The 13,836-nt window shown below is 55.7% G+C and overlaps 1 protein-coding gene across 13 annotated transcripts in view; it reads right to left on the bottom strand.

The window, feature by feature from the left end:
- Positions 1–488: 488 nt before the first annotated feature.
- WDR20 (WD repeat domain 20) overlaps positions 489–13,836 on the bottom strand; it is a 64,270-nt gene continuing 50,922 nt past the window's right edge. For 4 of the 13 annotated variants that reach the window (XM_043921621.1, XM_043921617.1, XM_043921618.1 and 1 more), the window contains 2 exons: positions 9,724–10,983; positions 489–1,296 (listed from right to left, as the gene is read on the bottom strand). In XM_043921621.1, the coding sequence (XP_043777556.1) occupies positions 1,243–1,296; positions 9,724–10,983 (1,314 nt within the window). In that variant the 3' untranslated portion in view covers positions 489–1,242. Of the gene's footprint in view, positions 1,297–9,065; positions 10,984–13,836 lie in introns of those variants that run through there. The other 9 variants (XM_043921624.1, XM_043921623.1, XM_043921625.1 and 6 more) reach the window with 5 other exon arrangements.

Here is a 13,836-nt window from a genome sequence, read left to right as displayed (position 1 = left end):
ACGTCACTGGGACGTGCCCCTGGTTTACTGGGATCCCTGAGAAATGTGTTTTAGGCACCATGGTTTAGAGCCTGACCGAATAAAGGCCTTCAGAGGGCTCGGCTGTGTGTGATTGTAACAGCAGTGTGTCCGCTCGGCAGCTGCACGCCGTAGTGGTCGCCTGCAGGTCGCACACGGGTGTGGGCCCGACCTGTGCTCAGAGCTGCCGGCCAGCTGGTTCCAGCCAAATCAAAGTCCCACGTCATCTCATTAGCCTTTTCGCCACATGGGTAACAAAGCATTTTCACACACAACCAGAGAGTCGCGGGTGAGAGCGCTCAACGACAGAAGGTGGGCTCGTGGGCTTTAAGCTGTAAGGAGAAAACGGTTCGCTGAAACCAGAGTCATGCCACGGCCCGCCAAGGCTGAAGATGGGGACATGGCAGGAAGCGGCCAGAGAAGCAGAGATCTCCCCAGATGAGCCGGTTTAATGGAAGACAGACGAGTGGTATATTCAAGATAGCTTTAATATTAACTTTGTGTGAATTAGAAATATCACTCTTAGATGATGAAAATTACTTACTGAAGTGACCCTTTCCCCAACTGCCGACTTACATTATTTATACATATAATACAGAGCTGACTGCATTGGAGCGAGAGTATTAAAATAAATGCTAACAGATTAAAAAAGGGCATGTTTGTGCCACACCTTGGCGGTCCACTACACCCATATTCAAAATAACTTTTTAACAGCATTAATCTATTTTAAGTGCAAACAACTTTTAAAAATCTATGATTGCAGCATTTGTCTTCCTGAATTACAAGAAACAACTTGTAACAACTTTATGAGTGCATTCCAGGTTGTCTCCTGATCACCTAAAGTATTAAAAATACTCAGTGCAGAAACAGTGAAGTACTATTTATAAACAGTTGGATTTAAGGGGATTTCTTGTCCAAGAAACATTTTTACTTTACACTATGTATATATGTATAATTATATATATATATAACATTTTAATTACATTGAATTTTAGAGTAAAAAGCAAGAAAACCTCATTTCTCATTTTTTTACTGCAGCCCCAAAAGAATAGTTTAAAAATGGAAACAACTTGTTGGGGCGCGCAGCGCCGCGCCCACCAAGCTCCTCCTCGCGGCCTGCCCTCCACGCGGCGCTGCTTAAGGTCCGACGCTGCCGGTGCTGTGCTGCGGCTGCTCCCTTGAGACGCGGGCCGGGGCGAGGACGTCCGAGCAGGTGTGGGGTCGCTACACTACAGTCCCACCTGGAGAAGTGGCCTGGTTTGGGGCTGACAGTAAACCCTGCAAACAAAGCAGTTTCCATTAATCCAGCAAAACACGGGGCAGCAGAGACAGTCACAGTCACTCAGCCCTTCCAGCAGCGCCCCGGGGTCACGCCGGGTCTGGTGTGGGTTTGGGAGCCAGGGTTTCTCACAGACCCTCTGTGTCCGTGTATTTAGTCCCTAACTCGGGGGAGGCCGCTGAGCTGCTTGACTGGCACGCTTTGGGCAGGGCTGGCCTGGGCAAGAGTGGTCTCTCAGGGCCTGGGTGCTTTGAAGCATCACTGCCCAAAGGCGAGGGGCACCTCCCAGGGTTGGGCGGGGGTGCTGTTCACTGTCCTCCCCAGGGGCTGCAGCTCGGGCCGCCGAGGGGTTCCCCCGCTCCCAGGCCAGCTCGCCCAGTGCAGCCCAGAGCCTGCGCCCCGTCCCCCAGAGCCGGTGTTGTCCAGGAACAGAGCCTAGAGGCATTTCTTACAAGGTCTGCTCTGCTGAGGGTGGTGATGGCGGCGCCCCTCCAGCCTCCGCACCAGCGCACAGGGCCCAGCGGGTAGGGAAAGGAGGGCCGGGCCGTGGGGGTGGACACGGGACAGGGCCCTGCAGGCACTCGGCTGCGGTGGGTGCGGGGACCGCACCGGTGGGGGCGGGGGGCCCCCCGAGCTCAAGACGCACCCGAGAGAGCTGAGCCTCATGCAACCACCAGCACTCATATTTCTTCACACTCACTGGGATGCACGTCACGGTCTGGCATCCATTTATTAATAATCTTAAGGTTACATGTATTGCAACACGGAAGCTACAAATTTCCAGGTCTGTGAACACTATCCCAAACAAGATGTGAAAAGTCACCTGATTTCTTTAAGCCTTTGCTTCCGTCTAGAAGCTAGTTACCGGGCGACAGTGAGAAAAAGGGGAATCACACTGGCGGGCCTCCGTCAGAGACTGCAGACCACTCCCGAGGGGAGGCCGGCTGCACGTGTGAACCGGGAGCACGGTTCGGACGGCCGCTCCTGAGGGTGGTCTGTCTTCTGCCTGCCTCCTCCCTGAGGGTTTTCTCAGGAGAACCGAGCATCTGGCCTCAGAGACCCTGCTGGTGTCCAGCTGTCCAGACAGCTGGGAAGCTGCTGGTCTGTCCCCCGGACACTGAACAGCTGGCAAGAAAGGGCTTTACAAACACCCCTGAAGCACCAGCTCTCTCCAGCCCGGAATCCACGAGCCATCCTACCAGCCCCCAGCAAGGAAGCCCGCTTCAGGAGCAGCGGCAACTCCTGAGTCTAACATTCAGGAGGCCGATCTGTTCTCACCAAAGTTGCCGCTTTATTCCTGCTAGTGGTTTCATATGAAAATTGATCAGAACACCCCAGTTCTTAGTTTGGGTTTGATTATAATACTAAGCTGATAGAATTAAACCTTGTTTCATAAGAATGTTTAGAAAAAGTAACATTTCAGCTAAAAAACGATTTACAACCATGGAACACATCTTTCTTTGTGGCGCTGCTGAGGCCCCGAGAGCAAGAAGAGGGAGAGTGAGGGTCTCGGAGGCCAGAGACAGGCCTCGTCCTGAAGCCTCCCAGGGTCCCAGCACGGCTTCCCTCCACCCCCGGCTACCTTGGACTCACCCCTCAGGCCCTCGAGGGGTGGCCGGCAGACGGGCCGGTGGCACTGGTCCAGGCCTGGTCAATCAACTCTCTGAGTCGCCCGCCCCGGCCCCAGGACGGGTCCTGCTGCAGACGGACCAGCAGCCTCCTGAGCCCCGAAGGAAAGGGCCGCGGGCGGAGGTCCGGTGCCGGGTCAGCCTCACCTGTGGGCGGGCCTGCACCCGCCCCTGGGGCTCTGGTCTGAGGCAGCCTGCCGGAAGCTTCCCTGAACTGCCCCACTGCCCCTGGAGACTAAGGGCTGAGTCTCCGTAAAGTGAGGCCCTTTCAGAGATGGTACAAAAGCGATGAGAGTTAGTACCCGGCTGCCTTCCCCCGGGGCCACTTCGAGCTATGGATACGTTTTCCCTGATTCAGCCACAAGAATCCCACCACTCCCGCTGCCCAGACGGTTGCATAAGAGAACCAAAGGAAAGGACAGAGTGGCTGCGTGTGAGGCTCGGGTCCTGGACTCGACGAGCCAGTTTTAGGACGTGGGTGCGGAGGGGGCGGCAAGGGGCTCACTCCGCCGGCGCCTCCTCTGGGCCATTCCCTGGCACCTGGGCCCCGCCCTGCCCCAGGCCCAGTGCCCACCACAGCCTGCCACCTTGGCTCCAGGGAGCAACTCCCCTTGGGCAGCCCTGACCTGCCCACTGACAGGTCACACGGATGGTGACACACTTCCTCCAAAGAGGCCACTCAACCCGGGAAAAGTCACCCAGAGAAAATGATGATGTTGTTTACAGACATCTGGGGAAAAGGGAACATTCTTAGGGAATATTCAGTTACGGGCTCCGGTGAGCACCGTGCTGGGGAAAGGAGGCTCTCCCGCGGCTTGCAGGCTCCCCGCCCGGTGACCTGCTGCGGATCTGAAACCCCCTCTGGTCTGCGGACCTCTGCGTCTTCCAGGAGCCTCCAACTGCGAGTGGGGTTACGCGGCTTCCACCTGAAAGCAGGTCAGAGGCTGCTGACACTAGATGGGGTGGGGCTGGGCACCCCTAGGTTTTCTGTGCCTTTTCAGAAAGAGACCCGCTGGTCCAGAATTGCCTGTTTCAACAGCAGTCAAACAAGGGAGAAAAAAATGGGACTAATTTTCTTAAGGTAAGAACTACTGGTTTTTAAAAGATCAAAATGTTGCACCTGTGTCTTTTTAAAGTTCCGTGAATCTACTACAATTCAGGGCCTAAAAGCTACTCCAGGGCCGAGGAGACGGCGTCTGGCTTCTGCAGGAGCGGGTCACACTGAGGGCGGAGAACTGGACATCTCTCCCGGCCGGCAGCTCCGAGTCAAGGGCAGGCGAAGGCCCCACTCTCAGGAGGCCGCACCGTCGGGCGGGTTCTGGAGTCCAGGGAGGCTGGTCGCCCACCCCGGGGAGAGGCGGCCAGGAGGGAGTGTTCAGAGGCTTCGCCCGCCCCGCGTTCCAGGCCCAGACGTCCCACGAGACGGCGGGGAGTGACAGCTGAGTGGGGAGCCCCCCACGAGCCCCGGGCGGGACGTGCAGGTCCAAGCCCGGAATTCTTGCCGAGAAGCTTCCAAAGACGGAGGTACCATTGCGCAGGGTGAGGGGCCGGCCCTTCCCTGCTGCCCGCTCACGGAGCTCCCTCTCCACCGGGGACCTCGGGGGCCCCAACAGCGCTGACAGAGCCCCCCCAAATCGTTCGAGACTTGGAGGAGGAAGCCTGCCCGCCGCCACCTGGGGCTCCGGCCGACCGGGTGGCCTCCCGGCGTCCGCACAGACCGGCCACCAGCTCACGGCAGTCAGCCTGCGTCCTTCCCCACAGGGGACTCGGCTTAGAGGAAGGTCACAGAAAACAAGGAATACCTCCGATGGTGAGAACAAACACTTCGTTTAGTAAGCTTCGAATTAGGAAAAACTCAGAATCCAGTAATAAGAGGTAGCAATTCCTGGCGCTATTTGTTCTCTAAACATGAACAGAGCCCTTAATGTTACAGCATTTAAAAGCTTTTCATTTTTTGGTTCACTGAGATTTTTTTTTTAAAGCTTAGATGTGAAAACAACTATTGAAAAATTATCTACATTTACAATTCATTCACACATTTATTTAATGTCATTATACAGAGGACAACCCCGAAGTTCTTCAGAATATCAAGAATGGTGTAAGTCTAGTTGTGACAATGATAAGCGAACAGCTAAAAACCAGGGCAATGAAACAAAAGCATGATTTTCTTAAAGTTACAAAGTAACAATGCTGACATTAGAGCTTCATTAACTATTGCAACAGTTAATTTACCAACATTTCCTGTTAGGAAGGCTCTTTATGAAATTTATTGAAGTTTTCAAGAAACCAGATGAAAATGTAAAAAAAAAAAAGAAATACATAGGATTTTTTTTTGCTAAAGGTAAAATACAATTTTATACAGTGTCACCTAACAACAGTAACCTTTAATAAACTTAGGTATACAGAAACCAAAGATGCAGAAAAAGTTTCTTTTACATATTTAAACCAAGAGACAGCGACTTTAACTGTGACACAAAGTCCATGTAACAGATGCAGCAATGAATAAAACGTCAGGGCCAGCGGGACCGCTTCCCTCTCCGGAGGGAACCCATGAACTCGGCTCTGAGCCTCAGTGGGAACAGCTGGTACCAGTGCTTCTGGAGGTGAGACCCGGACCCCTGCCCCTCCTTCACCATCCTTCTCACCGGCCAGCACTGGGGGCGTGGGGCTGAGCCCCCCTGACGACCCGGACAGGGGACAGTCCCAAGCAGCCTAGCGTGACAGGTGCGTGAGCTGGGCGAGGAGAGGGCCTGGCCGACTGCCCTGCTGTGGGCCCTGAGGTAGACATCTCCGGTCACTAGTGAGCCCTACACACCAACGCGGTGGAAGGAAAGCCCCTGAGTGGAAACCCCGGCACAGCGGGACCTGCGCAGCGGGCCAACCGCCTCCCCTCCGGCCCCGTGCACAGGGGCCAGTGGCCGGGCCCCCCCCCCCCCATGATCTATTCAGGGGCCAGCGGCCGGGCGCCCCCCCCATGATCTATCCAGGGGCCAGCGGCCAGGCTACCCCCATGATCTATCCAGGGGCCAGCGGCCAGGCTCCCCCCATAATCTATCCAGGGGCCAGCGGCCAGGCCCCCTGCCATGATCTATCCAGGGGCCAACGGCCAGGCCCCCCCACCCATGATCTATCCAGGGGCCAGCGGCCAGGCCCCCTCGGCCAGGCCCCCTGCACAGGATGGAACCCCACGTGCATCCTTCCTGGGAACTCCAGTCGACCTCTCCCGCCAGCTCCTCCTCAGACACTCGGATCCACCCACATGGCCTTTGGGTGTTCACAGGCCTCCTTCCCCGGAGCCCTCCACCGGCCCCTTGGCGTCCCCTTACACTTTGAGCTTCCGCACCAAGAACTCAAAGGCCTCCCTCTGACAGGAGGTGATGAGAACCTCGTCCACCGGTGCGGACATCAATAAAATAGCTTCCCCATCTCCAGCACGAATGCAATACTTGACGGTTTCTTTCCCACGGGAAGTGGAGGGGCCAGAACGCCGAGGATGCATGCACGCCCGAAGAACGGAGGAGGCTTCACAGCACTCTGTTCCTCCTTGCTCCTGGGTGTCCAGGACAACGTCACGGTGGTGCCTTATTCCCGTGTTTCCACTCCTCAAGTGTTCTTCCGTTAAGGTTTTATCCTCAGTTCCAAGTCAAGGGCTCACAGGAGAACCCTTCCAAAGTGCCAGAAGGTCCGGCACAGAGATGAAGTTAAGATTCTTCACCACGATGCGAGTCAATTTAGAACCCAAAGCTCCTGATTATTTTTAAAGAGTCTGCCTACTCCCTCTTACACATTTGCTTTTAAAAGAAGGCAAGGTTTTCCCAAGGCTTTCTTCTCCTGGGGAGGAGAAACGCAGAGAAGGGCCAGGGCTGGGGAGGCCCGGGGGTTCAGAAGCCAGAATCACCCAAGCCACAACGCGACCCTAGCTTCCGGGATTCCTACAAGATTGAAAAGAGGGAGTTCGAGCAGGGCCGGCAGAGAAGACCCCCCACTCGGGGGCCTTGGCTTATGGGCCGCCCTGAGCGCTTTATTTCTGTGCTTTTTCATCGACATGTCTCAGTGCGTGATGGAAAATCATGCCGACTGAGCCGTCACAGATTCTGTCTAAAGCTGTTTTATTCCAGAGGTGAGGTTAGAAAAGATATTTTTGCTCAGGATAATGTTTAAGCTGAAACATGGAAGAGTTTCAGTGAGGAAGCTCAAAGTTTGGGGAGAAAAATTGCAAAAGGCCACTCCCTAGAACCCCCTCAGCAGGCCACTGCTCCTTATACACCTGCAATTCGAACCCCTCAGAGTCGAAGCAACCCGTCCTGACCCCAGGCCACAGGAGCCAGGACCCTGAAAACAAACCCGGGGGCGGTGGAGAGGTGCTGCGTGCCCCCAGCCTCCCTGAAGTGCCAGCAACTTTCGTCCTGGTCTCGAAGAGCCCCCGGCACCGTCCTCCTGACAGCAGTAGGATTCTTCCGGACGTCCAGGCACAGGGCGGGCCTCGGAGGGACCCTGCCCCGTCCAGAGCTAGCCTGGGCCTTCCAGCCCCTCCCCAGCTCCCGAAACCCAGCCGGGGCCCCGGATGGAGTACAGACAGACATCAAGGGCACACTCACCCGCAGACACTGCAAGAGCGAATCTCTGACCAAGTCCCCAACCCCAACCCATGCGAGGACAACGCTTTTTAAATTTGGGGTGGAGGAGATGGACACAGGCTTCCGGCAGCACGTTTCACAGCTTGTTTTTTAAGCAACCGACAACACCCTTCTCTTGCCCCTGCTACCCTGCTCCCATCCACAGACCACCCCAGGTGAGCACCCAGCAGACAATGAAGGGCGGGAGGAGCCAGAAAGCGACGCAGCGCAAGAGCTTTGGCAACATGGGCCCGCCTGCAAAGCGCTCAGAACCGACAGTCATGCGAGATGCACTCTCTCCCCGCACCCCCAAAGGCCACTTACCTGCGTCAGCCACTCTTCACTTGGGCCCAGTATCAAGTCCTGAATTTTGAAACTGCATACTCAATGCCTCAGAAGCCTTTGACACTGAACTTCTGATACGATGCAGGTACACAAGCCTCTGGCACCGAACTTGGAATACTACCAGGCACGCAGAACTGCACACGGGGTGTTAGCTTCCCTCTCCATCTGACAGCCTCAAAGCTGAAATGCTCCGCAAGGAAGGCTGCCTTTGCTACCTGACTTCAGTTAACATTTAGGAACAAAGGACTATCTACAAAGGCAGGCAGGACATTAGCTTTCCCGTGGACCGCAATTCTCACGCAGAAGAACACCGCCTCCGCCGTCACGGGTCACAGACACCGCCGCGAACAGTGAGGGGCGCCAGCCCTGACCGCGTGCAGCAGGGACTGGTGGGGGCCCGGGGGTTCCAGAGCTGCTGCTGCGTCAACCAGGGTCTCGAGCCGCAGAGAAACCAAGCGTCCATTTTGCTGCATCGCATTCACTACTCAAACCAGCATAAATGACCAGGATCTCTGTATTTAATTACAAAGGTGTACACAACAGAAATACAAGCCCAAGTGACCAAAATAAGTTACTGAGAATCATTATCTCGACATGAAACACACAGCTCCAAGAGCCACGCGTCCACAGTGAGCCAAAACGCGACTGCGCCTACAGCTCATTCCCGTGCTGAGGAATCAGGTCAGACAGAGCGGCCTCCCCTGGAAGTGGGTGCAGCCAAGTCGGGGAGGGGGCCCCCTGGGGGAGCCGCTGACACAGACGTGGGGCGCCTTCCAAGAACGATCCGGAAGACGGACACGCTGCACCTGCCCTTTGCCTCTGGTGGGAACCTGAAGCCCAAACAGGGGAGAGGCGGGAAGCTCTCTGAACCCTGGGGCCTGTACAGAACAGCTGAGGAGGCTCATGAGGGCCTGTGGTCACATGCCTCACTTAACAGAAAGCAAACAAAAACCCAACCAATGTCCCCACAAAAAAAAAGAAAGAAAATCTCCTTCCCCTGGCTGGAGAAAACATAAGCAAACCACATCCACCATGCGAGACCCTGGCTGTGTGGCGAGAGGCACTTCTGACGGCCCGGCCGGCGGCCTTGGGCCGCAGCCCACGGCGGCCGTCCAGGCTCTGGGCAACGTGGGTGCTTCAGTCACTGCACAGAATCTCAATCAAAGTGCTACAAACTGCTTCTTTGAAAAAAGATGTTTATTAAACAATTTTAATTGTCATAAAATGACTAAAATGGGTTTTAAAAATTAAGGCTCTTCTCTTTCTGTGGATTGCCAGAACAATGTAAAAATAATATCAATCAACCCTGCTGAACACTTTGTTCCTAAAGTTAAATTTCATAGATTCCTAAACAGTTTATGATTAAGATAAAAAATTGGACTATAAATGACAATTAATGGCCGTCTGTATTGAACATACACGCTGATCAGGTGTACAATATTCTAATTGAGTAGTTAAGCAAAAATATCCCAGTTAAAGCAGGAATCTTAATTTCAGCATTTTAAGGTCATTGTTTCCCCACACTGGCATGATTTTCCTACAATCGAAACAGTCTAACACAGGGAGGCTCACCGCGGGGCTCTATACTCGCAGGAGGGCGACTGACTTGGCTGGCAATTAGTTTGATTATATTTTTTAAACGTTCTAAGGTGAATTATCAAATGATTCGGAATTATATGGCATGCAGTATCCAAAATTATGGCTCTGATGCATTTAGATTTACATTAAGAATAAGAAGTATCATTCACATTCATTGTACACCCCACCCCTCCCGCAAGAAAAAATCACTACCTATTCAAGTTCTAGATCTGGTGCAGCATTAAGGATTAAAACTTACCACTTTACCAGGCCTTCCCCATGTGCAAATAAACCCCTCCTGACAAGCAGTGACTATACAGTCTTCAAGAAAAATTAACACAGTCAGTCTCTCATGTGCTATCTTTTTACAGACGAGCGGCTCTAACAAGGGCACGTCTTCCATGCGGGGGCACAGGGGCGTCCCCAGAGTCTTGGCGGGGTCCGTCCTGCTCTTAGTGACGAGGTTCAGCTTGTCGCTGCTCTTGCTGGAGATGTGTCCCATGCTGTGGTTCCGCTTGTGGTCTTTCTCGTGGTGCCTGTCCTTCCGGTCGTGCAGCGAGAGCGTGGCGAACTTGCTGACCCCAGCGGCGATGGCGCCGTCCGCCACGCTGCCCTTGCTGCCGGCGCTGGAGACGGCGGCGTGCGGGAGGCTGTTGGACCGCGGCAGCGGGGGCGGCGCGGCGCTGCCCGGCGTGGGCACGCTGTTCCCGGCGCTGCCCGCCGGGGGGCTGGTGGCGTTCATGACGTTCGTGTGTGTCCGCGCGCGCGAGAGGGGCTGGTGGGGGAAGAGGATGTCTTCCGTGAGGTCCCACAGGCACAGCTGCGTGTCCTGGCCCACGGAGCCGAACCGATACGTGACGCTGACAGGCCGGCTCTCGGTCGAGTTCCGCTTGGACAGCCGGGACTGGGTGCTGTTCGCTCGGTCTCTCCCGAAGTGAAGAAGGTCCTGGAAGTCCTCGTCACTGCCGCTGAACTCCATGGGGTCGCTCTCTTCCACGCTGGTGGTGTAGGGGTCAAAGGCCACCACGCTGACCCAGGACTTGTGCCCATGGCCCCGCGCAATCACGCGGCAGTCTCCAAAGGACCAGACGGTCACCAGGTCGTCCTCGCCGCCCGTCACGATGTACTTGCCGTCGGGGCTCCAGCACACACACAGCAAGCCTCCAAAGTAGCTTTTCATGGTGCCGTGCAGCTCCACCGAGTCAAAGTTGAACACCCGCAGGAAGCCGTCCTGGCTCACACACGCCAAGAACTTGCCATCTGGGGAGAAAGCAAACTCGTTGAGGGCCCCCTCGCCCACCGTCCATTTGAGGAGAGGGTTCCTCGTGGATTTGCTCTTGCAAGTGTGCACGGCAAAGCTCTCCCCCTGCTTCAGGAGCTGGTAGTGGGGGGCTGTGGTGCCACAAGTGTGCTCCACATTATACAAGTACATGTTCCCACTCGAGTGGGCTACTAGGAAAAGGCTTTCCGAACCAGGAACCCATTTGACACAGGTTACTCGTGACTTGTCTATTAGTCTCTGTGAAGACAAAGGAGAACACGTTATCACAATGGAGAAGTTTTCAAGGCCTACGTTTCCAGCAAGAAACCTTGTCTGCTTCTCGGTGAGAAGGGACACGTCCGTCCAGGCATTCCACGCCCCAGCCCGCGGGCAGGCCAGCGAAGGGCATTTGGCCCCTTGTGGAATCGCCTTCTAGGACTGCACGGGGGTGCCGGGACACTGGCTTGCGCTGAGGGTGTCAGTCGACACCTCCTGCTGGGAGCCTAGTCTGTGCCCGCGTGACACTGGGCCAGGCGCGGGAGGCGCCGGGGAGGACGGCCCTGGGCGTGTCACACGTCTGACTCTGGGAGCCCGGGGTCTGGGACTCCAGCACCTGCAAGCGTCCCTGCTACGCGGCCCCCGGGCAAGCCTCGAGGGCCCCCCCGGCTGAGTGCTGTGCCTCCCCAGGCACACCGCTCTGCTGCATCATGCCCTCACCGCCCCTGGGGCCCGTCTTCACTGCACCCACCCATTCGGACTCCTGGGGGTCGGTCCATGTGCAGCCAGCAACACCCAGGACAGGAACGCACACCTCCCTGGGCTCTGACCTCAGCCCTGATTCACTGACTGCCTCACTCGCCATCCTTGTCTTGTGTGTATCCTTATAGGCCATCCCTCCACCTTCTTTGGAACAAGGCGGTGTTTAAGAACATTAACAGGTGACTAACACCTAATCACTACCACTCTACCCCACGCTTATTTTTGATCCACTGACCAACTTTAACAGGCACAGATCAGGAATCTTGCCTTTAAAATCAAAAGAATAAAAGGCAAAAGCAGAAACTCCTCAAAGGATGACCCCCACCTATGTGCCCCTGCTTAGACTTTGCATGGGGCTCACTGGCCCCCAAATCACAGCACCAGAAACCACTGGGAGTTCCCAGGACCCCTAAGTTCTCAGCAGGTCCTGCTGCCACCTCCGTAACTGGTGCCTTGGGAGCCCTCGGGCTTGGGGGGCGATCACGCTCCCACTTCCCCTGTATGGTTGGGATTCCCCGACTTGAGCCTCAGGGGGCATGGACCACAGGGACGGGAAGCTCGCCAAGACACAGGGCCTCCTGCCTGGGCGGCTCTGCGCCGTGCGTCTGTTGCATCTCTACAGAAAGTCACAGAAAATGAGGCCCCGGAAGGGAGGTGGTCAACCTGTCCCCAGCTAGGGAGGAGCGGGGAGCCCTGACCCCATGAGGTGCAAGGGCCAGGGGCTGGGGACAGTGCACTGGGCGAGGGTTACAAGCAGCAGGAGGTATCACCAGCTCTGCGATTTCACAGCCACACGGTCACCCTCGTGTCCTTCCTCTCCAGCCCGGGACCCGCCGATACAGCAGCTTACCTGTGCCAGCGCCAACCACCTGCAAGCCCAGGCTGCTCTGCCAGGGTTTCCACGGAGGTCGGGGGCACCTCATGAGCCCCCAGGCCTTGCTGTACCCAGCGGGCCCAGGCTGCCTCTCGAACTGTGACTTGCCTGTGGGCCGAGGGTCCCAGGGCCGTGAGGCTCACCTCCCAGCCAGGGCCTCGCGGGGCAGCTACAGAAGCGACTCGAGCTGGGAGCCAGGCTGCTGCCGCTCCCTGCCCAGCTGCGTGTGGCCTCAACTCCCGCACCTCACGTCTCACCACAACCAAGCCTCATCTCGATCTTTCCAACATTTCTCCATTTAAGGATGGACACAAGAATATCTAGCACTATGGTTAGGAAAAAGTTTTATTTTTTGGCTTAAAAAGACAGAGCAAAAATTACTCCATTAGAACTCAAAATTGTAATGCTATCAAATAAAAATGGCATTTCTCTGCAACTGTGAGGTATGGAGATAAAGAATCATGGCACCATTATTAAAATACATGTTACTGGAGTGCCAAAATACATTTAAAGAGTATTCCATGTTTAAAAGGAGTGCTGAGACTGCTCTAAGTACACACGCGGATATAACTTAGGGGCTGAACCTGAGCCCACCTCCGCGCCCTGCTGCGGCACCACAGACACGGCACACCTCACCACCTGCAAACCAACCAAATCAACGGCCCACAGCTCCAACTCCACTGTGGAAAGGGCTTCTCCCATGCTCTGCCCCTTCAGCCTGCCACCAGCCTGCGTGCAAAAGCGGGGACAAGGCCCTCTTCGTCTCAGGGCACGTGGGTCTGGGCGCGTGGCGGGCCCGTCGGGACGGCGGTGCTGACCTCTGACCAGAGGATCTGCTCTGCGGCCAGGCCCTGAGCACGATGCTCTGCACACACGCTCTTTCGTCCTCAGGACGACCCCGACATAAGCTTTTGTTTTTTAAATAGGTGACACAGTCATAATTCACATATATAAGTGTCCAGCCGAAAGCCTCACTCACACCCGTCTCCCCACCCCAGAATCACTGTTGCTGACTTCCTGTCTGTCTCCCAGGGTCTTCCTGTCTGGACAAGGCAATTATAGGTACATGTGGACCCAGTTTCCTCTTTTGCACCATTTGCACCTGTGCTTTCTCACCCAGCCACGCATCACGCGCATCCGTCGGTACTCGTCCGAAGACAGCCTCCTCGTTCCTTCCTACAGTGCAGAGGACTCACGACACGGATGCGCTGAGCTGTAACTGAAAAGCTCCCGCTAACGGACACTCACGTGGCAAAGACTAACCAGTGCGTGCGTCGGCTTTCACCTGCAAACACACATCTGCAGGGTCCAGGCCGAGTGGAACGGCTGGGTCAGAAGGCACACGCGCTGGTGACTGTTTACAGGGATCGCCAAGTTACCTCCCACGGAGGATGCGGCAACGCCTACTCCCACCAGCAGGGTGCGGGTGTCCCGCTGTCCACAGGAAGGCAGGCAGGAGTGCCCTGCCACCCCCCAGG

This window comes from Cervus elaphus, chromosome 13 (genome assembly GCF_910594005.1).
Source record: "Cervus elaphus chromosome 13, mCerEla1.1, whole genome shotgun sequence".
NCBI lineage: Eukaryota > Metazoa > Chordata > Mammalia > Artiodactyla > Cervidae > Cervus > Cervus elaphus.
The sequence above is the reverse complement of the archived record's forward strand: the minus strand, read 5'-3'. Positions and strand labels throughout refer to the sequence as shown.